The 26,474-nt window shown below is 33.0% G+C and overlaps 1 protein-coding gene across 1 annotated transcript in view; it reads left to right on the top strand.

Annotated features, from left to right (window-relative positions):
• LOC123701008 (dystrophin-like) overlaps window positions 1–26,474 on the top strand; it is a 335,833-nt gene that overhangs the window by 245,798 nt on the left and 63,561 nt on the right. The window contains exon 9 of the mRNA XM_045648414.1: window positions 20,633–20,805. Coding sequence (XP_045504370.1) covers window positions 20,633–20,805 — 173 coding nt within the window. The remainder of the gene's footprint in view (window positions 1–20,632; window positions 20,806–26,474) is intronic.

Here is a 26,474-nt window from a genome sequence, read left to right on the forward strand (position 1 = left end):
GAATGACTTTCCAGATTGCGGAATATTTGATGTGTATCAGAAACGATGGTTCCAGTTTTTTAAGCGACTTTATGATAATCGCGACCTGTGACATGATAATTTTCATTCGGTTTTTGTCGAAGTGAATGCAGATCGTTATTATTAATATTATTCACAGCATAATATTTAAGCTGTAAAAAATATCTAGGACATTAAAATTTGTATGTGTTATTCATAGTTATAACGTATCTAATCATATTTGTTTTTGTTACAGGTACACAAATATAAAACGAATTGTCGCTCAGCAAAACGTGTAGCGTATGTATATAGCTCAATATAATATGAAACATAGCTATTTGGCTATGTACATGAATAGTTATGAGTAGGTATCTCATATAATATTTTCTTCCGACAACTGTAGCGCAGGGTCTACGACTTAGCTCGTAGCAATATGATAAACTCTACACCTCTACGTAGAGCTGTGAGCTCTTCCAACGTTCGCTTATTAGTCTTTTACGTGGAAAGGTGGATTTAGATGAAATTGTGTAACTATAAAGATTATAGACTTACAACCTTGATTTAGGGAGTATACTTCACGATTTTTTTTACTTTAATCAAATTGAAATAACATATTGAATTCTATTAATAATAATACTTTTTTATTTGTTTTTTTGTCTGTTTATCACGTCGGAATAAACCATTTTTTGTCTCTGAAGATAGTTACGAGGCCATAATAATATGTCATAATTAAGCTACTTTTACTACTACTACTGGGATACTAAATATACCGCGGTAAAACATTTCCCCATCAACCCCTGGAAATTTCTTTAATTTCGCGGATGGAGATAAATCGAATACTTGTATAGAAAATAATATAATTTCACATTATTTATCTGTTTATTGTTCCCATAACTTCATCAAACTCGAGTGAACTGATCGGTTATCTGAAATCATTTTATCTTATGATTTAGCGCCGGCTTTGTCTTACATTTGAAATTCAACCAACTGTCCGCAACTTATTGTTTTGATGCATCGATTTTCTGTTTATCTAAATTGAATCAATTTTGAGATATGACTTTCGTATACCGTTCTATTTTGTGAAGACAGTTGGATGAATAGAAATCGAGAAATGTTATTTGACCTAGTTCAGTTGTTTTAGAAGCCCTTTTTACATGACGTAAACTTACCTACATTAAAACAAGTTTTTGAGTTAATCGTAACAAATTGAAAAACAAACAATGAAACAATGAAATCTTTCCTTATTATAATAATACTAGCTTACCGCCCGCGGCTTCGCCTAAAACCTAATAAATTATATACTTAAACCTTCCTCTTGAATCACTCTATCTATTAAAAAAAACGCATCAAAATCCGTTGCGTAGTTTTAAAGATTTAAGCATACAAAGGTACATAGGGAAATAAGGACAGAGAAAGCGACTTTGTTTTATACTATGTAATAATAAGTATAATAATACGTATATTTAAAACGTGATTTATTCAAACATAATGTGTCCACGCAGTAAAAGTCTTAATTTCAATAGAAAGAGGACAATAAAGTTGAAGCGACAAATGTTCGAATCTCAAGGCAAAGTTTATACGTTTTAATTCTTAAAGATTTCGAATCGCCTGTTCAGTTCATGCAAACTTTGTAACTTGGTTATAACTTGTTACTCAATTTATTGTCATTGAATAATTTTACTTTTGTTGTTTGAAGTTTAATAATAACAGTTAAATATATTACACTCGTGTTCAATAAAGAGAGATATTTTAAAGAGCATTTGAATGCTATTGTTATCTTCTTTCTCGTGGTAAATATATTTTTTTGTTTTCACTAACAAATAACGATAACAATATTCGAGATATTGTATTAAAAGCATAACGTTTGTATACTAGGAATGTGTAGGTACAATATCTTCAAACTTTAAACAAACAAGTGATAACTGCAGCTGCGTTAAAAACAACCGACTTCAAACTTGCATATTTGCAACATTTACAAATACAGACAAAAATGCTCGTAAAATAAAAACTACTGGGCCTATCCCAATAAAATTTTTATGGGACCAATTCGACACCATCCCGCATCGAACAAGAAAAGATTAATCAATCAGTGTACATACATAAAAATTAAAAAAAAACATACCGACCGAATTGATAACTTCCTCCTTTTTTTAAGTCGGTTAACAAGATAATACAAAATGAAGAACTAAAAACGTAGCAAAAGCAATCATTTTCTAAGAAACGACTGGTTGAAAATAAAAATGATTACAAACTTAAGATCAAAGTCGCCCTCTAATTTCCCAACGAAGTTTGAACTAAAAATGGCGGATTAAAATCGTGGTATTCAGTAAATTGTAGGGAGACGTCTGGTGTTTAATTAGGGCTAGATTGGTTAACCATCGGTTAAACTCCGGTCGAAAACGTAAATAAAGTAAACGCAAATTATGATCCAATTTCCGTAATTATAGGTACCTATTGAAACGTTGCTTAAAATGTATTTTAAACATTCTCTTTGCATACAACATATTCCATGTACTAACAATTTTTTTTTTAATTAAACATTTTATTATGATATCCTACTTCGATACATTTATTTATAAGATTTTTTATAAAAGAAAATAATACACATTGCCAGTGTTTTTGTTCCTACCGCACTAGTTCTTTAAACCTCTTTACTACATTACACTACAATTATTCTAACACCAGTTTTATCGTTACAAATGGACAGAGAAACAAAACCGTGGGAACATCAATAAGAACGAGTGGTTAATGTAAGAGACGGTTAATCTAGCCACGGTTCAGTTGCCACGGTTACGTCCCGCTAGTCAGCGATATCTCGGCCCAATCAATTGGTTAAACTAATGGTTAAACTGCGGTTACATTTGTTGGGATTGCCGGGCTTTTATTGCATTCAGTTTATCTTGGATTGTCGTTCGATGAATTGAGAAAATCCGTCTTGAATTCGTTTTTAGTTTTCTGTAGTTTTGAACAAATTTATAGTAAAATGGAATAAAGTGAGGAAGGTGATAGTAATTTTGAAAGCTCTCCTTTACTCGTAAAATCAAAATGAAGTAAAATATAGTTATTTGGATCTTTTATTATGCGGCTTGTAGCATATGCGTATTTAAATTTTTAACAATATCTACAACATAAGTATTTCGAAATAAATTTATAATTTATTTCAGGTGTATACCTAATAGCCGCTTAAAATCAAACCAAATAAGCCTAATACCATATTTTGATAAAACATAATTTAATTGCCCTAAACATGCCCTGTATTTGTAACTTCATTTTCAAGTTTAAAGTGTCGCCAGTCGACTGTTAGAAGTCTTAATCTAGAAAGCAATCTAGATTCGCGCCATATTTGCCGCGAAATCTACTCGAAAACATTTTCATCGTAAAATCCATTAGTTGTGAGTCCGGAGCGGACTTCTTAATTTCCGTCCGTTTGTTGACTAATATTCTTCGCTAGTCGAAAGAAATGTAAGGGCACGTTTCGACTACGATTTCGACTTATTCGTAAATCGAGGAAGTTGTTGTTCTTAGAGATTTAAATACTTTTATTCTGATTTAATAACTATGTAGTTAATTTTTTGTGTCATAAGATTGATTAAATAAATCAAAATATAAGAATTAACCAAATTATTATTAATGTACTTATGTACGTAGGTATATTTTTTTATTTCTATTTACAAATAGAAAACTAAAGTCACTAAGTCGATATTCGTAGGATTTCTATCGGAACGCACATTATTTGTTATGCGAAAATCAAATTTCCTTTCCCTTCCGTATGGGTGGGTTCATATGTGAATATATAAAAAGACCTTTATCTTAACTAGGGTTCATCCTACAGTTTTATTTTGTCGGCTTACGCAAATATCTGGACATAAACATTGTATAAAAGCTAAGAAAATGACGGTCGTGGAATTTCGTTTAGGAATATATGATATACTGTTTTTTTCAAGAAAATTAGGGTTAATAGAAAGATCTATCTATACTATTATTATAAAGCTGAAGAGTTTGTTTGTTTGAACGCGCTTATCTCAGGAACTACTGATCCGATTTGAAAAATTCTTTCAGTGTTAGATAGCCATTCATCGAGGAAGGCTATATTATATTACCATCTTGTTAAGACCAACTGCAACAGTAGCAGAGCCACGCGGGTGAAACCGCGGAGCGCAGCTAGTAGAAAATAAGAATGATGATAATTAATTAAGTGGTTGTCTTACTTCAACGACTCATCGACTAGGTATAATAAATATATTATAAAATGTAGAATCGTATATATATTTAAACAAAACTGAGATATTCTATATTTAAATGCGAAATCTAATATCTTTTTGATTTTAAATATAGAGTAGTTTAGTAGCTTACTTTAAGAAGATGGTGCCACCACATTTCACCCAATGCTAAATGCATTTGGCAAAATAAACCTAAGTAGAAGTTAATGAAGGGAACAAAAACGATATAAAAACATTACACTCGTTCTGGCGCAGTCGGGTAACAAATGAGACGTATAATATATAATAGTGAAACAAAGAGAAATGTAACAAAAACAATTCAATGATACTTAATTAACAGTTGCAGTTAAGCATACAAATCGGAAGAGCGGGGCCAGGGAAACGACTATTTTATAAGCTTTTGTTTCTGTTACTAGAAGTGTAATGTAGAATGATGCAAGGACACTATGATCTGAAAACTTACATCTTATGAATGAATGAATGAATGAAAATACTTTATTACATTGAAAATACATGAATACATATAACAAACACAAGACTACAGAAACAGCATAGGGCGGCCCTATCGCTACGTAGCGATCTCTACCAGGCAACCCAACAATCAGAAGAAATATAAAATATGATGTGGTCTTAATGTGTAATTATAGATTTTGATTATGAATAGCAGCAAATTTGGATCGTATTAGTTAAATTCAAAATAAAATACCTACAACAATAAAAAATATTATTAGTAAAAAGGTTCGTGTCCAACTATCACGCAAATATAAAACCATTTTTATCTACATTGTAAAAATCTACTTGCGTTATGAAAAAAGAAACATGATAATATTCAATTAATATTTTCTAATTTTAAAACCCGCCACTACATACTAATAAAAACTAGATATACTAATATAGTAATAATATTACCACAGAAACGCTCATTTGCTAGCCCTAGTAACAATAGTTTGACAGCGGAACCATAATTGTCGCGAGCTGGCGCACCGCCATGCATTCTGCCATCCTAGACTTGAAGCAAGGATTTAATTCTATTTTTGCAGAATAGTAATATATATATTAAATGGAGTGCTCCTTGAATTTTCTCCGTTTAAACGTTACGAGGCTATTTGGCTGGGCGTAATGGAAACCAGGGTTCGGGCTTTTAAAATGATAGTTTGGTGGTTGTACATGGTTTTTCGAAGAGGGATAATGTTTCAGGGTTTAAGTATACCAACGTGTTTAACATAAATGGCTATTGTGTTGCGGTATTTAAAAGTACTTAAAAGTAAAAAAGATTTTGGATGTTTATTAATCGTTGCTAAAACTTTTTCAATTTAGGCATCTATGAAAAAAATATATTGTAAACTTTACTGCACAGGTCATCAAACTCATGTAAATCTCTGAAAAATGAAAACAATTACCTAATTCATAATCAAAGTTCCATTTACTCTATATTCATCTTCTACGAAAAGCCTCGATAACTACAAAAAATATCTCAAACTAACGCATCACGTCACAACACGACACGTGTACACATAATGTGACGTCATAAACACAAGAAGCCCTCCGTTCGAGATCCTCTCAAAACGTCGCGCCTGACCCTCGCACTGTTGCGTTGCAGGCCACTTCTGTTTGATCTTTGGAAACTTTTAATTTATATTAAGAATGTGAAATTAACTCTATCTGTCTGTCTCCTCATCACGATGTAGTCGATGATCGTCTAATGAACCGATTTGGATAAAATTTGTTACAGCGACACGATATAGAAAAGACATAGTTAAGATTTTATCTCGGAAATCAGATAGGAACGGGATTATTGCTTTTTCTTTGAAAAAGAGGCCAAAGCCGCGGACGTAAAGCTAATATGATTATACAGGCACTTACGACTAACAAAAACTAAGGTACGCATAATGTTCATAACTATGTAGATCTGATTTGCGTCAAAACCAAAAAAATATTCTTTATAACGTTTCATTCTTCGCTCTTGCATAAGTCTTTTTATTAAAGTAAACGAAAATTTACTTCATAGTCGCTTCTTATCGTTAAATGGCACTGAAATGGATTATATGAAATTAGGAGAAAGGAATTAAACCTTTTTTGTAGTTTTAAGATAGGTATTATCTTTATCATGTAATGTGTGTTACTGGTACAATAAATACCAAATCTTTATTTCCTTCAAACGTGTTTGATATGGGAAGATAATTAATTGCCCATCATCTAATAGAATAGCAGTATCTCCAAGGCCTACAATTATTCATCTTGTATCTCGGATCCCGCTAATTACCGATTTCCTAATTAATCACAACAGTATTTGATTAATAGGACTCCGATAGCCCTTTACAAAGGGCTAAGATGACGCACAGTTTCCGCCAAAACTCTCGGATAAGATTTCCTCATAATTAATAGACAGAGATTTTGGCGGGAAACTAATTGGAAAGCTTCTTGAGAATCATTGTGGTTGGTGAAATAGGATTATGGTTGTTAATTATATTTTTTAAGTACCTAGTGACCCGGCTTCACGCGTAGCATAAAATATAATAAAAAAAATGGCTAACTGTATATCTTAACTACCGATAGCTTATTTTTGATGATATTTACATAATTTACAATACAATATATATCAATTACAATATATATCATAGTATTTAAAGTTTAAACAATATAACTTATATATAAATACTATATAACTTATATTATAAATTTAAATCAAACAATTTCTTAAATAAAAGTGATGGCATTGTTCTGTTGTTCAAATCGAGCTTACAAGTTGAGAATCACGAACCTTCGTTTACTGATGCCAACTGCACGGTTACCGTTTTGAATAGCAACATGGTCATTGTGTCGATATATAGATCCCCGTCTGTTCACAATATTGACGAGTTTTTAATATCACTGGAACGGTTGATCATATCGTACCAAAACAAGTCCATATTTATTGTTGGGGATCTCAATATCGATATAAGAAACTCCAGTTCTGATACCAGAGTCCATAAATATCTTGATCTCTTGGCTTACTATGGAATAACTTCAGGTCATAATCTGCCGACACGGGGTGACAGTTGCTTAGACCATGCTCAAATAAAAAGCCAATACTCTTGCCGGGTTGCTGTTTGTCCTTCATCAGTTTCTGACCATGACGCTGTTTTAGTGGGTGTTACTTTCAAAAATTCTGAACCATCCCCTCCTTCACAGAAATATAAAAAAATCCATTTTGATAATCTTCGCAATGATGTACAAAATATAGACTGGAAATTCTTATACAGCATCGACAACATCAATGAAGCAGTGGCAGCTTTTGTTAATCCACTTCACACAGCGATCGAAAACAATACAAGCTGTTGTACTATTCCAAATTCTAAAGCCATTAGAAAACAATGGATTACACCAGGTCTACTTCGTTGCGTTAGACGAAGAGATCGTCTCCACAATATTGCTAGGAAGCGCCCTAAGGATGTCGTACTGCAAGAAAAATACATACGTTACCGTAACTATTGTAATAATATTCTTCAAAATCTTAAAAACCTTCATGATAGTGAGAATTTAAAGAAAAATAAAGGCAATTCAAAGCGCTTATGGTCGACTGTTAAAAATATATGTTGCTTAAACTCGCCCAACTCTAATTCTGATGATTTATTAAAATGTTCTGACTCTATCGACGAGTCACTATATAACACTAATGAGTATTTTACTAGCATAGGTAAAAATCTTGCAAATAAAACACTACAAAAACTCAATACCTCTGAGAATCTTCTTGCCGATAAATTATCTATACCAAATTTTACAAAATCTTTTTTCATAACACCGACCGACGAACTCGAAATTGCCAATTTAATTAGTAGCCTCAAACCCTCTGCCAGCTGTGGATGGGATAACATTCCTAGTAAAATGATTATAATGTCAAAAACCTGCCTTGGTGCCCCGATTACTTACTTATGTAATCTCAGTATTACTACGGGTACATTCCCAGATGACTGGAAAATTGCAAATGTCATCCCAATTCATAAATCTGGTTGCAAATTAATGTTCTCTAATTATCGACCCATATCTCTTCTGCCGACGCTATCCAAAATTTTGGAAAAAGTCATTAAAAAAAGACTTCTTTCCTATCTGGAAAAAGAATCGTTACTTGCTTGCAACCAATTTGGCTTTCGCCAGAACAGGTCTACTGATGGTGCGGTTTCCTCCCTTGTTGATTGCATTAGCAACAAATTAGACTCGGGACAGAAATGCATCGCGGTATTCCTGGATCTGGCGAAAGCTTTCGATACTGTCTCGCGGCCCATTCTTTTACGTAAGATGGAACTGTACGGAGTTCGAGGCATCGCTCTGCAATGGTTCACTTCTTACCTTACTGATCGTCGTCAAAGAGTATGCATAAATAATCAACATAGCACTCTAATGAACATCCCATATGGCTTACCTCAAGGCAGCGTGCTCGCTCCTACATTATTTTTAATGTACATGAACGATCTTTGCTCCATTTCCCTTCTTTATACTAATTTATTCTCTTTTGCAGATGACACAGCTCTCGTATTTTATTCTGACTCTTGGAATGAAGTAAAAGCTGTAGCACAAAATGGTCTTTTCACTGTCGCTTCTTGGTTACAGGACAACCTTTTAACCTTGAATATTGACAAAACTAAATTCATTAGCTTCAGTATAACGAGTCGCTCTGTCCCACCTTCGCCGCTAGATCTTCGAATCCATTCGTGTACAAACTCTTCTTTTTGTGTATGTCCATCAATTGTAGAAGTTAACGAAATCAAATATTTAGGAGTCATTATTGATTCCAAACTTTCCTGGGAACCTCAGATAAACACACTGTCCTCCAGGATTAGAAAGCTTATACACATATTTAAAAAATTACGTTCAGTTGCCGATGCCCATACAATAAAACTAGTTTACAAAGCACTCTGCGAATCCATTATTTCTTATTGCATTTCAGTCTGGGGAGGCGGTGGTCTCACCCTGATGCTTAAAATTGAGCGCGCTCAACGGGCAATACTCAAAGTTGCTTACAAGAAACCTTTTCGGTACGCTACTACTGCACTATACACCGACGCAAAAGTCCTGTCAGTCCGTCAACTTTACATCCTGGCTACCGCTCAAAAGTTTCACAAAATGTCAAAGCAAACCTTTACACCAATATCAAGAGCCCCAAGACGAGTCAATTTCACGCTTCCGAAATGTAATACCCATTTTGTCAAACGTTTTTATAGTTATAGGGGCCCTTTCCTCTACAATAAGTTTATTAAAAGATTAAATGTAAATATCATAAATTCATCAATATATATTTTTAAAAAGAAATTAGAGCAACTTTTACTCAACTTAAATTATACTGAAACTGAAGCTTTGCTTGTTAGTGAAAATTAAAACACACACACACACACACACACACACACACTCACACACACACACACACACACACACACACACACACACACACACTCATACACTGGAGTTTGTTAAGTATTTTATTTTTTGTTTCTTTGTACTTCTTACACTGCAATAAATAATAGTCTTAATTTTGTAAAATCAAAATATATTTATGTAACATCGGAAGAGACTAGTTTCCCACAACACAGGGTATCCTAGTGTGGGGACTAGGGTATCTTTATTACGTGCCCATTATTTTTATACGCAATTCTTACTGTAATCAATTTTATTGTACTACACTTTGATAAAACAAATAAATGATTTATTATTTATTATTTATTATTATTATTATAACGACATTTCATTAATCTGTTCGAAGAAAATAGCATAGGTTCCAAAATATATGCAATATCGCTACTTATTCCGGTATCTTCTTATACTTTCAATTCATATCGATTACAAGAAATAATCAAAGGCAGCACATCCATTGACACATCTCTCATAGTCTGACACAGGCAATGAAAACGAACTCAAACGATAAAAGGACGCCATTGCGTGGTGCAAGATACAATTAGTAAACCGCCAGTAATCTGAATAAGTGATCTCAAAGTGGAGATGGAAGCCCACAGCTGATAGACCCAGCGAGGAGTGGAAGCTGCAAAGGACCCCCCGAGGGTCCAGGGTCGACAAAGCGGCAGGGACATGGCCTGGCCGTCCCCGGAGACATTTGGGGACGGCCAAGCAAACCTGGGAGAAGTTTATCACGAAAGGACTGTGTTACGGCTGTGGGGGTGACTACAGGTTCAGGGGGGCGCTGAAAGTGGACCTCAATAGTTCGGAGTATGCGGGTTATAGATATTATCATACGCGACCTGGATACCGCGTCAGGACCAGGCCGTGTGAGGATGCAAGATACATACATATTAGTTTTGTTCTGCTGGCCGAATTTCGACATTTCGAAAAGGTAAGTGTTTAAAAATAAGAGAGAGATCAACTACTGTAATTATTAGATATTGTTGTTAAAAAGCTGTATGCAATTCAAAAAGCTTAATTGTAAAGTGGTTAAATTATTCCTATGTGTTAATGATGCCTTTTATATGATATGTTGCTACAAATAATGGAAAAACAAAACATTTCCGCATGCACAGTATTAGTACATTGATATCAGTAAACGCACATATGAAATGCTGCTTTTATCAGCAATATTATCCCGTTGAATTTTATGCAAAACGGTCGCCATATTTAAAACTTATGATGACAATATCATGCGATTCCATCCTATCGCAGTGGACCCAGCAGATAATTCATTTTAATTTTATTTAGAGTTAACCTAAATCCTTTTTGCTTGTTTTAATAATAAATGATGTTGAATTTTCAGATGTTACTATTAGGTATTATTCTAAAATTTTTCACAATATAACCTTTGTTTCAAATGAAAATGAGAGAGAATAAAAGAATGATAATTTTATTGTTGTACGAGAAATAAGTATAATGCTATAGAGGATTTCTTCCAAATAAAATGTATTACACTATGACTCCAGAAGTTCTGAATGTGCTCACTAAACAACTTAGAAATAAATTGATTATTTTTATCATTCAACTCCTGAAATAGGTACCCGATGACTTGTTAACCAAAGCTATTCTACGTCTTCGTCTACTAAGCATTGAAAGTTGCACATACAGGGAATCAAGTTAATTAAAGAAATACATTTATTGTGTGAAAATGTCATTATTTCAGCAACAATAAATGTTTAAAATAGTTTGGAAAATCCAAAAGTGCACGCCTCATAATCTCATCCTTTACAATAAAATTGATTATTTATAAAGAGTACACTATAAATATAAAAAAGAAATAAAATAAAACAGTTGGAAAAGTAAAGAAAGCGGTACCGTAATAATTGAGCTATTTTTCTTGTGGCCCCACCTAGATGTGAAACTGCGCTGGTTTAAGGGACTGACTACCAACTTATTTTTTTAAACCTTGGCTTATAGTGTAAAGAATCGAGTTTATAATGGTGAATTTTGAGTACACTATAAATATAAAAAAATATATAAAAAATAAAGAATATATATATAGATATACTAAAATTATGGAGAACAGTCGATATTTTTTTTTGTTTATTTAATAACAATTAAACCACATCGAATCAGACCCTGAAAAATGAAAGGGTTCTATTCCTGAGCATACTCAAGCGTATGAGAAAAAAAAGACTCGATTAGTAAAGTATTTCGGTCGCTATCGTGTTAACAAGAAAATCCTCCGCACATACAGACACACGGACGTCCAAGACAGAACTTTTTTAAACTGTTTTTTAACTAGTTTAAATAACAAAAATGACATCAAAAATATCATGAATGTTAAAAATAAAGTTTTTTCTTAATATGTGTGTGTATGTATTATCTTACAAGTGTTATGTATGATACATAAAGACATTTTAAGTTTGAAAAATCCAGATGTTTTGCGCGAAGTGACAGTAGTACCCACCTCAACGCTTCGCTTATGAGGCGTGCAAAAATAAAAATCAAACAATGATAAATTAGCTACGTTCATTTGCAGTCATCATTTTTGAAATTAAATGAAATTTACATCGAAAATAGTCGAATTAAATGTAAAATTGAATTTTTAAGTCCTACCCTCAATTCCAAAACCATAATATTCGTTAAAACTCGAACAGGAAACACTTGATATTTTCCAGCTTCGCTTTTAAAGTTTAATTGAAACGATACTTGACCTAATTCGCTTTAAAACCATTTTTAAAACATTGTGAAAACAACTTAATACTGTTTATTTAGAAATAGCGAATGTTTCTGATTTCGCCCGCTTTTTAAAAGAACTTTTCGGTTACAGTATGGTCGGGAAATTAATTTCGGGGCCAAAATGTTACATTTTATTCTATACTTAACACTCTTTATGATAGTGGGACAGTATACTTAATTCTGTGCCACTGTCATAAAGTTATTAGGTACATGAAATGTAAAAAGTTGGCGTTAATTTTAGCAACTTCACGACAATTACACTTATAGCTATTGTATGAATTAAAATAATAAAATACTTACCATAAATTGGCATTAATTTCTATCACACCTCAACTAATCGACCATCACGCACCACTCTAATCAAATGAACACCTAATAACACATGCTAGTAATCCCCTTCGAATGATTAGCTCAATTTTGGCTGCCGACTGTACACTGTACAGAGTACCTAGGCACAGAGGCTAGACTGTATCACAGCCAGTGATAGGATTAAATCTATCAAATTGTCTGCCGTCAGTCGCCTCTGGGCCTTCATTTAATAAACAACTCGGTTGGTTCATCTGGGGATTCTCCTGAAGCTATTTTTTGTATTAAAATTATCTCTTTAGTGTTCCGTTTTGTGTAGCTATTTCCGTTCTTGAAAACTTTAGCACTTTTATATAGTTTTTGCTTGGATATTGCTGACAATAATAAGCCTGAATAAATTTTAAACAGAATTTAGAATGACATTATTATGTACTTTAAAAACTCATTATATTTAGTATGTTCTCTAAATGCTATCCTACAATTGTAAGAACATCAACTGCTTCAAGTGTATTTTCTAGTGCCAGTATGGATTGAATTCCAGTAAGAAAGGAAAGATAATCACCTATCAGTCAAACTGAGAATGTTCTCAGCATTTCACAGTAATCTAGACTTAGATGGATGGGCTGAGCGCTCGTGTGGAAAGCGACAAATTCGAAAATACCCGCTTTTTATTATTTGTTCGAGAATCGATTTAACTTGGCTTTATTTTACCTTCAATAACATGTTCTTGAAGTGACTCATGACTGTGTTGTTTGTGGAATACGTTTTCAAGGAAAAGAAGGAAATTGTTTAAATTGTTTTGCACATTATGCTGATAATGATGATGATGTTCTTAAAAACAAATCAACTAATTTATAAATATGATTTAACGGTTAAGTATAGGGATAGTTATTGAGGACGAGTCTACTCGTTGTCTTCTATTAACACACTGGCTTTTATTTATGTACCTTTCATGAAACTATAATAGTAACAGATATCGAAGACTTTAGTGATATAGTTAGTGATGAATGTCCGCGATTCATGCAGGACATTAACTTTTAAAAATCTGATCGACATTGTGTTCAATCTTGGACCCCGGTTAATAGTAAAGCTGTGAATACAATTGTTAATAGTGCAAAAGAGCAAAAACAATGTATGATGAGAAGTAGTTTAGATAAAACGTAAATCCTGAAATAGCAACAATAGAGCTAATAAGCCTAACCTCACTACCTATTATTACTATTGTTTGAATTAACATGACAAAAGATAGCGTTCATTCAACCTAACTACATAGTACTTAGTGTACTGTAACTAGATATCTACTACAATTATTATGCTTAGTATAATATTCAGGCAACAAACTAAATTAGAATTTATTTCAAGTAGATTGGGAGTGATACATACATGTTATGTTTAATTAAAACCAAAGGAAAGGTACACTTAGTTTAAATCACTTCATGTCATAATATTTAGATACAAAATAATAATAACTATTATATTAAAAATGAGGTAATTTAAAGGAACAATAAGGAATGTCATTCTGAAGTTTCTGATATATTCTTTGTTGCTCACAACTTATAGGACAAATACCAAATATTTACTGCTAAAAGTAACAACCATTTCTCTTCCCCTAATATATAGAAGGGTTTAAAAGTGAAACAGAGTCGCAAAAGCCAGTATACACACGGCTGTCAATAAATCTTTCCAAATCTTCAGCGGTACCAATAAGTTGGCCAAACTCCGATATAAATTCGAGTGAACCGCAAAGCCAGCTTATCGAAACAAGACGAACAAGACGCAGGTCGTTATCACAGGTGCCCGGCCCGACTATATCCACTTAGATCCGGCTAAATCCAGTTACAACCGGTTACTACGCCCGTATTACCGCCTTGATCCGCTTGTGCGCGGGTTGCACCGCAATTTATTGTTCTTTTTTTAGCTGCATATATGCATATGCAGCTCAGATTTTGGTAATTTTGTACCGTTAACATTTCTATTTGTTAACAGGATGAGATATTTTATATTTACATTTTAAATTTAGCTGCTGCGGTACGAACTATCATCCTTTCCAAGTGTACTTTCTGTTTTAGAGGCATTTTTTCAACTTTATTTCTATTCATTAACGGCGAAATCTTTGGCATATTTAAAAATGTTCCTATAATATACTTATTCAATTTTTATTCCATTAATGTTAAAAAGGTAATGGATGAAAGAGTATAACTATTAATTTATGTAACCTTCTTATATTATGTACCACCGGTTAGAAGAGGAAAATTTTATCCTCTTTTAACTGGTGGTGAGTATCATAAAACTAATTGCAGATCTAACCAAGTTATCCCAATGAAATAATCAAGCAGCCACCGAACTCGATTAGCATTTTTACCTCACTCACGTGCCTTATCAAAGAAATGACACGGCGGCCATCTTGTCCGGCCGAAACCGGCGTAATTCAGTTGGATCCAGTTTAATCCGGCCGAAACCGGTTCATTTGGTATTCACTGCACGGCTCACGTTTGACAAATGTACGATTAATTTTCAACTCCTTGTGCTACCGTCATAGGATTCTGATTTGCATAATTCATACCCCCGTCTTTGTTTGAGTTGAGGCATACTGCTGTGGTAATTTTAGCTGCCGTTGTTTTAATTTTATTACATTGTTTCAATTTGGGTTGTGAATTTTTAACTGGTTTAAACGAGATGCATATCTTAACTTAATCATGGAATCGGATAAAAATTTCGAGAATTTGTTGAAACCGAATTAATTCTCGACATTCTTTAAACTGATATCTAGGTTATATTATTTTACTTTAAAAATAATAGTCATCTGTAGTAGTGTTTGATTAGAGATCTTAAGATACCAGGAAAAAGTAGAGAAAAAGCGAACCTTAGGACTTCTTTCACGATTATTTAATTATTTTATATTTTCTTCAGTTTGTGCATATGTGTAGAGTTATTGAAACGATTTAGTTTGTATTTCTCCGAATTCTCAGTGGGTATTTATTGAAAAGTTCGAAGTATTTAAATCCGTTGCATCTTATGACGATCATAAAACGTTATATACGCGTATAGAGTAATAAAAGGGTAGTTAAACTTTTCGTTTATAGCTTTGGATAGCTTGCTGGTTTTGGGTTTGATGTCATATTGAAAAATAAACTCCGTATAGTTGACGGTTTTCCGTTCCAATTCGTTCGATTGATAGTGGAAGAGCAATTCCAATTTACAAACATATAGCTATTAAGTTCCATTTTTTTTAAATCTATTCTAATATTATAAATCTGAAGAGTTTGATGTTTGTTTGTTTGAACGCGCTAATCTCAAGAACTGCTGGTCCGATTTGAAAAATTATCCCACTATTGGTATACTAAGCGCGAAGGAACTTATAGTTTTGCATACACTGATCACGTAAAAAATACTTTGACAAAAAAATTACGTCCAAAAAATTACGTACGCAGCCGGCATATACCGCTTCTCTAATGTGAGCGTTTTGTCTATGAAAACATAATCTTAAACGATAGGTCACGTGCTGGTGGCAAAGTTGGGCAGCTCGCTTGTTATGGGTGTACACATCGTCGTTGGCCTATACGTCTATTACAGACGGTTTATGGTGCTATGCCTGAGCAATGCTTTACACACATAGAGATTTAAGAATTCATCTATTTGAAAAAAAATGCGTCTTATATTTATTATTTTTCATACTCAGCGTATGCAAAACTATAACCTCCTTTGAGCTTAGTATACCAACAGTGGAACACCCTGTATATCATTACGCTAAAAGACCAACAAGACGGAGCCACGCGGGTGAAACCGCGTATCTCAGCTAGTTGATTAATAATATATTTTTTTGTATGTTTGTATTGGATATATTCATAATCACCAATACAAAGCCACATTGACATTTTTTCCTTTTCTACCTACGATATCGGTTCTGACAGTTATAAAATCCCACTGGTGGACAGTTTTAAGCCTAGGTTCTGTTAAAATAGGTCTATTTTCAAAGCGAGCCTAAAATGTAGAGGTAATAAATTTGAAGAAGCCTCGCGATACCATTTCACGCAAACTTTAAAGGCCTAACAGATTACTGTTGGAGCGGTTACAAGTTTTTAATTAAACCAACATAATTGTTAAGGGTATTACACGCTATTTGGTAAAGGTTTTGTAAATACATTCTAAATAAGTCTATGAAAATCTATATAGTAAAAATGAATTGCTAAATGTGTTGGTAAGCGGAAAACTCGTGAACGGCCGAACCGATTTCGTTAATTCTTTTTTTTATAATAATAGTAGGCGGAGCCGAGGCGGACCGCTTGTATAATATAATAATGTTCGCAGGTTAGCCAGAATAAAAACAGAAAGAAATAATTATCATATCATAATAAAGTAAAAAAACTATTAAGCCATATTAATTTTCTTGCACAGCTAAATACTAAGGCTAAATACACCGCAATAGAAAATCATACTATGTCGTAACGGTAATACTTCTAAAGAAAAAACGCAAAAGTCAAAACTACCCTCAACGAACAAACGGGCCTTACAATTGTATTTTTAATTAGTGCCCATTGTTTAAAGTTTTCGCGGCCGATTGCGCTGTTTTCCATCAGATGAATTGTGAATGAATGAATAATTCCATTCGACCTGATACTTGTGCAATTAATATTGCTTTGTTGGGAGTGGAGCTTCAATATTGAGTTGGTAGAGCTTGTATGAAGATATTTGTTGTAATTTGCTAGTAAATGTAATTTTTGGGTATTATGGTTATCTATACTAATATTACTGTAAAGCTGAAGAGTTTGTTTGTTTGAATGCGCTAATCTCGGAAACTACTGGTCCAATTTGAAAAATTCTTTCGGTGTTAGAGAGCCCATTCATCGAGGAAGGCTATAGGCTATATATCATCTCGCTAAGACTAACAGGAGCGGAGCACTGCGGGTACAACCGCGGAACTCAGTTAGTCTGGTATAAAAGTCAATTTTTTGCCATTGCAACTAATACACCATAACTACGAAATGTGTTAAGACTAATATAAAGTCTTACAATAATCAAAAGGCAAACTAAAAATGCTCTTGAAAACTCCATAAGCATTTTATTACAATTAACCAAGCATAATTCACGACAAATCTCAAATCAGTCGTCGATTTTCTGAAACAACTTTTTATAAGAGACCGAGTTCCATTCTCGCTTTTGACGTATCATAGTTTTCTTTTCCTAAGTTCTAAATTGTTAAAAATTTACGTACCTATACACGATGCAAAAATAATAAATACCTACGTGTGTCTTATTGCAACGATAAAAAGTTTTATACTATGAGAAATGCGTAAAAGATGTAGAGAAAGAATCCCAAACATAAATTTGTTGGGTTATTCCGTGGGATCAAGTTAAGGAGCAAAGTTATTTGCTTTACGGCTAGGCTTAGTAAAGGATAACTTCAAGTATATAACAGCTAAGTCATTTATTTTCATTTATACAAAGTAGGTGGTGACAAAAACTTTACAAAACATTGATTTGTTTTACGTTTTTACTTTATTTTAACTCAAAAATTATTCAATATGTAAGTATTTTTATATGGATACTTATCAGGAACTGCAAGAAGCACGAATTTGTGTACTATTTTGATCGCTTTATAATATTACGATTTTGATCGCGATATATCCCTATAACAATAGTAGCGAAATATTTAGCCTATATTTTTCTGTGTTAACAAGTGAAGAACGATGTGTGGCATATAATCTATTTAGGCAATATAATAAATACGACCTCAATCGTAAAACCCTTCTCATAATTCGTATCTTGGTTTTGCTCAGTCGGTAGCTTTCTCTTGATCTGTATAATAATTTATGGTAGTCTGATAAAGGCATCGCACTGTAATTCTGTTTCATTATTATCTTTATGATAGACTTCTTATATATTCTATAGTCTATTGTTTATGTCTTCAATATATATAAAAATGTATATTTTATCTCTTCTTCACGCCTAAATCATTGCACCGAATTAGTTGAAAATTGCAGTTTAATCCCAGAAAACACCACAGAAACAAAAACTAGCTAAGTTTCCTTTGATAACGCGAGATAATCCGCGGATGGAAAACCAAATAGCAATAATTATTACCCATTCAATAAGTAATGATGATTAAGACAAGGAGGCCATAAAACAGAGTAACTACTGCACAATATATCATTCTCAGCAATATTCTTAAGTATCATTACAAATAAGCGCACTTATTAAACAAGTTATGAAGTATTATCGCCTTGGGCTTCTATAAAAGTAATTGTTCCCGTAAATCAGTGCGTAATAAGCCATAGTATATCAACGCAGAACCGACACACCATTCATCTTGTCGGAGTGCCCTTAAGGTTTATTACCCACCTGTATATTTTTATCGTAATACAAAGACTATGTTGCAGATGCGACAATGTAGTTGACGCATTTTATAATGTTGTGGTATAGACGTTTTATAGGATAGTTTATTGGCTTGCTTGAAGAATTGGAATTTGCTTCTTTATTCAGTTTATTCATTTTATTCACACACTTATATTTAAAATTGCTATGAGTGAATAAATTTAAATATAATTGCAACAACTGCTGCTGTTGTTATCCATTAAAATATGACCCGAACATATTTTGTAAAAAAAGTACAAATAACTAGTACTTAATAATAATAAGATTGTTTGTGATAGATATTACAAAAAAATAGATACTCAACAATTGTTTCATTAGTCGAAATCTCATGATTCCTGGATAACATAAAATATTTGTATTATTGTAAATGCAATTTAGTATGTAAATAAAATCCACGTAATAATAACTAGCTTTTAATCATTCTTCAACAACATAAATATTAACATCATTTAAAAAATTTGCAATTCAAACACATTTATCATATTTATTATTATTTATGCCTTAATCTATGGTCGGTCGCAGGTGTGTCAAAACTGAATGCTATCTTATACTCAACTACCTGAGTCCGTAGCTTACCGCACTTTACTTCACGTTTAATACTCAAAAGCACTTTGAAATAACTTAATAATGTTCAGACCTCGCAAATATATTGTTTTATTTTTTAATATTTTTATAAATATCCTAGTAATTATGGATTTATACCAGCGTAGGTTAACAGACATAATTTTAATATATTGTCTAAAATGCAACTCGAATAGAAAATTGGAAGAATCAACGGGACAAGCTTTCAAATGACAGATGAATCATCAATATCTATTCATCCAGTCGAAAGTTCTGATGTAACAAACCCAAAAGTCTGATGTATTGAGTTCCTTTTCCGTTTTTTAAGTCAGTTAAAAGGCTAACTTGCAAAAAAAAACCTTAAGCAATATGTGGCCACATCTACAGTGAAATGCTAAACCAAATAAAAATAATCAAACCATTATTATAAAAGTGATAAGTACTAAATATATCAAAGAAAGTGCATCTCCATTACACTGTATTTGCTCTTATATATTGCGTTCTCGTTATAAACATCTTCAAACAATGTCTCGAATATATTATTTGAAGTTTGAACGATCTTGAAGAAACGTGGATTTTTATTCTTAGAATTATTATGAAAATGTAAAGCTGAAGGATTAAACAAGATTTTCTAGAACGTCTGGTTTTGATGATAATAAATCGCGTTTATAAACTGCTAAAGAGTCTTTTTTTTTAATTAATAATCTGTTCCGTTATAATAATCTCTCATCCTATTACTGTAGGGAAAAAAAGTAAATTACCTACCTAATTATTTTACTTACTAAACGTTTTAAAGATGAAGAGGATCGACGTAGCGTTTATTGACTACTTATATGTGTTAATTTAATAAATTTTCAGTCGAAGCAATAACGTTTTTATTTAAATTTTATGCAAGAGTCAGTCAAAACCGTACCTATATATGTATAATATCCACAAAACGTTTATAAGCAAATCGTCCTTTCCACACGATACTCGACACATGAAGGCTCTAATATTACATTAATTATCACATAGTATATTTCCTCTATTGTATACAATAAATAACCTTAAAAACTTACTTCCAGGACCTGCAATCAGAGATAGAAACGCATCGAGATGTGTACGCCTCGCTCACGGGTACAGGGCGGCGGCTGCTCGGCTCGCTGTCGTCGCAGGAAGATGCTGTCATGCTGCAGCGGCGGCTGGATGAGATGAACCAGAGATGGCACCATCTGAAGGCTAAGAGCATGGCTATAAGGTGAGGATGAGTGACAACTAAACGCTGTGTTGTCTGGGCTGACAATATAAGTTTGGAAAACACGGCTAGGCCGTTCTGACTCTACCGCTTGGTGACTAATAAATCTGTTTATAAAGTAGAAAGTAGCAAGTAGTAGGAAGTAAAGAGGTATAGAATTGAAATTAATAAAAAATATGATTTAAGTAGGGATTTATGAAAATTCTATATGATTGAAATATGATTTTTCAAACCTTGGTTACAATTTATCCGTCCAATAAAGTATTACAGGTCAATTAAGGAAAGCTGGCATGTTCACAGTACTCACACTTATGCAATTTCACTTACAGTATGTTCAAAAATAAATGCGACTCTAGTTTCATTTTTTTGAACACTTCTCTGAGAAACACCAGTCGCCTCTGATGTCAAACCATACAAATCCTTCATTAGAGGATATCCACCATCACTTTTTTTATTATGATGCATGAAATAGTTAAAAACATTGTACACTATTTCACGAGATTGTCCTGTTAAAGTTTTGCCGGAACCAATTCCTTCTGATGACATTTTATTCTAATCTCCAAATAGATTAATAAGGACAAGCACCGCACGTCAATCACACGTAACTGTCGCTTTAAATTCAAAGACACCAAAAAATATTTGTTTTGAGAAAATATTATCTATTCTTAGGAATGCTTTTCCCTTATGTCCGAGATACAAAAAGCTAGTTTTTTATGCTATGATAGCAAGCTAGTGTCAGTCAGCTAGCAAGCTTCTGGCTTCGTGTAGACAAAACTAGATTCGTTTCTAAGCTAGAAAACTAGTTAGCTAGTTGACAAGCCAGGACAGTTTCAATAGGATTCGGTTCTATTTTTTAGGCGAACAGCCACCCCAACCACTGATTTTACTATCTTAGCTTATGTACTGTGTTTATGTGACCGATGAAGCTAGTTTTCAGTAATTGATGAGAGCGTTTAGCATATGTGGTGCAAGTTGACGCCTTTGCTGTTATTTACCAATGATTCCGGTTAGGTTTTCATCCGGATCCACGAAGAACACGAGCCGGAGAAACGCTTGAGATAGTTAGCCATCTGTGGCATCCTCAGGAGGTACATCTATATCATCACGGGAATATCATAATGTGGGTCCGGATCAGGAGTCTACTTTGGCGCATGAACCCAGCGCATTTGTTGGTTACAAAGGTAGTATAAAAACACGAGGAGGTAGTAAATTAAAGTAGTAAATTAAAAAGTATTGTCTCATACAAAGTAAAAATGGACCAGAAATTCTTACGCATGAATGATAATGTCCCTTCGCATACGACATGACAGGGAACGGCCGCTCTTCGAGACCAAAATATTCAAGTTTTAGACTGGCTTGCATATTCGCTCGGCTTTTAATTCTATTGAATATGCTTAGGATATGTCACAACTAAGCGCTCTAAAAGATTTTCCACAAAATTTAATTACGGATCAACAACTTTACGAACACTTCCAAAGAACACATACCGCAATAAGACATTGGTATTCAATTTTAAGTAAGAACAACCGATATCGTTTGTAAATTAATGTAAATGGTGATAACTCTGATTATTAATTAGTAATTTGATTTTTGAAAAAAAAAATGCCGATTTTAGTCAAAATTTATATTTTTCTAACAAGATCCTTATCATCCAAATTTCCACCTTGGTGAGAAAAATTGACATTTCTAATGAAAATTAACAAAAAATTAAATGATTTTATTAAATACTGTAAAATAGTATATAATTCTTCCATTTACTGTATCACAAAATTCTTCATAGATTTTTAGATATTCGTACTACACCAATTACATCACCCTGTATTTATAAACAATTGCAAAATATGACACATACATAGGCCGGGAGATACTGACACAAAATTTCGGGTCATTTGTAACAGAATGGCGGTTCTACAGAGGTCTTATTACGCAATGACAAGAAGAAAAATGATGGTCAGAACGCTGGTACCGGCGGACTAGTCGCGTGGGCGTAAGTCACACTCGTCGGATAAGTAAGACCCCTCTAGACCGCCATCCTGTTACAAATGACCCGAAATTTTGTGTCAGTATCTCCCGGCCTAACATGTGCAATGTGTAAATGTGTTGACGTTCCAGCTCTTCTTAATATACTTATACACGAACATTTTAAATGTCACCTGAAAACTGTCAAACACGAACAATAATACGAATCATAGATTAGAATACATTTTTGAAATGGTAGTTTAATACGTTATTCGATGAATAAGTTTTAACCAAGGATTGAAAAATCAGCCCGTGATGAATATTGATTTGATTGCGATTTCAACACAACACAACAAGATTATGTTATTTACGCGACAACACGACAAAAATCTATTTTATTATTTTTACCAATCTGTAGTTCCAGTTATTATTGTGTACTACTTTATGAATTAAAATAAGCCTTTCACGGGCATGCACATAAAATTGTTATAATATCCTTTACCTACAAATATTGTATTATCTATAGCGTATCGGTTTTGAAAAAGGAATTAAATGGCTGCCGGTGTCTGCGACTATACAATTACCACAATTAAATCCGGCTTCGATGAAGTGCTGTCAATTAGGGATAACCTAGTTAGCTTCACGTGAACGGGAAATCTTCACTTGAGACCTACGTTAGGTCTCCTGTTATTTTAAACTTCTTTTTTTTAATAGAATAATCTTAGATTAATTAAAAAAGTAAAATTGAATTTGGTGATATAACTATCTGTCTGTCAATTAGGACTAACCTAGTTACCTTCACGTGAACGGGAAATCTTCACTTGAGACCTGCGTTAGGTCTCCTGTTATTTTAAACTTCTTTTTTTTAATAGAATAATCTTAGATTAATTAAAAAAGTAAAATTGAATTTGGTGATATAACTATCTGTCTGTCAATTAGGACTAACCTAGTTACCTTCACGTGAACGGGAAATCTTCACTTGAGACCTGCGTTAGGTCTCCTGTTATTTTAAACTTCTTTTTTTAATAGAATAATCTAAGATAAATTAAAAAAGTAAAATTGAATTTGGTGATATAACTGTGTAATAATGTATTTATTTTCATTGAACGCGTTGAACGCGAACGAACAAAATATATTAAATGTTGTACAAAATAATTTTTGAATTAAAATCTTTATCACTAAATCTAAATCTTTATCTTTTTCATTTTTCTTTTGTAATTTAGGAAGATTTACTTGTAATTGCGTGCAAAACTTTCAAATGTCTACAATGTGTAGCATCTGAAAGTTTTGCTCACATTAGGAAGTTACAGTTTTTTTAATACCTAAAATGCAATCTGAAATCGATAAGAGTTTTTGCATCTTTTATAAACTACACCGTCAATCTTTGTCTGTATTATAGCTCGCCCTGTGGCGCCGGCTGCATGCCGGTGCGTTATAAATGACGTCATTTTTAACGCTTGATTAAAAATTCTTACACAACAGTGAACTTGATTAAAAGCTCGCGTAAAATCAAATATTTTGTAATTAATGATTTTCGGTGCTGCCGATATTAAACGGTTTTTTTTATGAAAATTAATTCCACACGTTGTTTAACAAAAATCTACTAAAACGGTTAAGTATATAACTGAGAAATGTACTTTTACATGTTTTATTTTATTAGAAAATACAGTGTTCATATCGCACCTTCGGTAGAACAAGGGCATAATTGTCATAAATTGCCAAAATGACTTAAATATGCAGAAATGCTTTAAAAAGGCCCTTTCAACTGGAGGGACAAAGACATTCGTTTAATTCCTACAAAAAACAGCCAGATTGAAATAGTGGCATTGTCATTTTGGCGCTATTTTGTTTCTCTCTTGGCGAGACAAAGTCTCATTGGTTAGTTGTGCCATCGGCGGGGACTGAGCTAGCTGTCACTTGGAGCGCTAACGTCGTTTATGTAAATATGCCCTATAATGTTTTTGATTTCTGGAACGACAAGGCCATATCTGTCACACTTATGCCTAGTTTACGATTTAAAAATTGGGAGGACAAAGTCGTTCAGACAATTGTGCCCTTGTCTGTCCAAGATTTGTTATACTCCATGGTCTTAAAAGTAACATTTTATTCCGATAATTGCTGTAGAGAGCAAAAAAACAAGTTAGTTTTTTAGAAATTTAAACGATAGGACTGCCAATCAAAATACAACAAACATACCCTCACACCCACAAATCTATCCTCAAAAACTTTCGAGTTTACATAATAAATAATAATATTAGTAAGATATTTATTCGTAAATAATTATTTTTCTTTTTCAAATTTGTTTTTGGAATGTATTATTTTGCTGTGAACACATTGCCTATAAAATCGATCATACATAAATTAGGGGACCCAGCATAAAGCCGATGCCGTCCATTCTGGAATGTAAAACGTGCAAAGAAAGCTGGCCCAATATCAATATGCACTCCGGCAGAATACATAAGCCTTATAAAAAATGCCACGAAAAAGGAGGAATTATTTAATGTCAATGAATTGAATTATGATTCTTTCTTGTTCTGTTATCTTAATATAATATTATTCCAATTTTTAAAGCGATTCCAAAGAATTTTGCTAGGAAACATAATAGTTTCAGATTGTTGAAGATGTGTAATGGCTGATTAGTAAGTTTTGATCTCTATTTTTGTGATAAAGTACTGCGGCTTTCTAAAGTGTTTAAGAAAATAAAACATTTATACAAAAAAACACGTTATTATCATTCCAAAATTATTAACTTAAAGCTTTAGATATGGCCATATTTACAAATTAATTTTCTTGTTGGTGGAACAAGGGCACAAATGTACACCTACTTAAGAAAAAAATATTATTAAAAAAAAACTAGCAGTTTTTAATATTTGTAAACGATACACCTAAAAGAATATAGTATATAGTTTATGTCATACAAAGCAGAACAACCATAAAAAAATTATTATCATAGCTAGACCACATTAAGTACTACAAATATCTTAAAATGGCTCTCCTGTAAAATTGCAAAAACTGTAATTGTGCCCTTGTTCTACCGAAGGTGCGATATATCTGTCACATTATTCCGGTGTAAAGAAAAAGCTGGTCCGATTCAGCTTAAATTTGGAATTCAAGTACTGCATAGATTACAGCTCATAATTACAAAAAGACTATATTTTTATAAATAGCGTACAAAATTGCTAATTAAAACTAATATTCAATTGAATCTTCACAAATACTTAGATTGTTTTCCAATATTATGTATTAAAAACAAATAAAGATATACAACAACCTAACAGATACATTGCACTCGTATATAATATATTTTATTTATTATCAGCCTTAACATTTTTACTGCTTTTATATTGCATATAAAATTCTACGTCGCGTCGTCGAGCTCTCAGCGATTTATGCTATTTGCACTAGCTTTAGCCCGTGGCTTTGCGTGATATTTACTTAAATTTACTCATTTGATTGTTTTGATAATCTGAATGGACAAATATTAATTTTTAGCCACACATACATGATATTATTACCTATGTTTATTTATTTTATCGTTTAATTACCACCCTTTTTACATTGGTGTTAAAACCTTCTCAAAACCAACACTACCCATTATATTTTAGACTGCTTACTTTCGCCCGCGTTTTCAAAGGAAAACCCGCATAGTTCCCGTTTCCGTGGAATTTTCGGGATAAAACCTATCCTATGTGTTAATCCAAGTTACCCTCTAT

This window comes from Colias croceus, chromosome 20 (genome assembly GCF_905220415.1).
Source record: "Colias croceus chromosome 20, ilColCroc2.1".
Taxonomy (NCBI): Eukaryota; Metazoa; Arthropoda; class Insecta; order Lepidoptera; family Pieridae; genus Colias; species Colias croceus.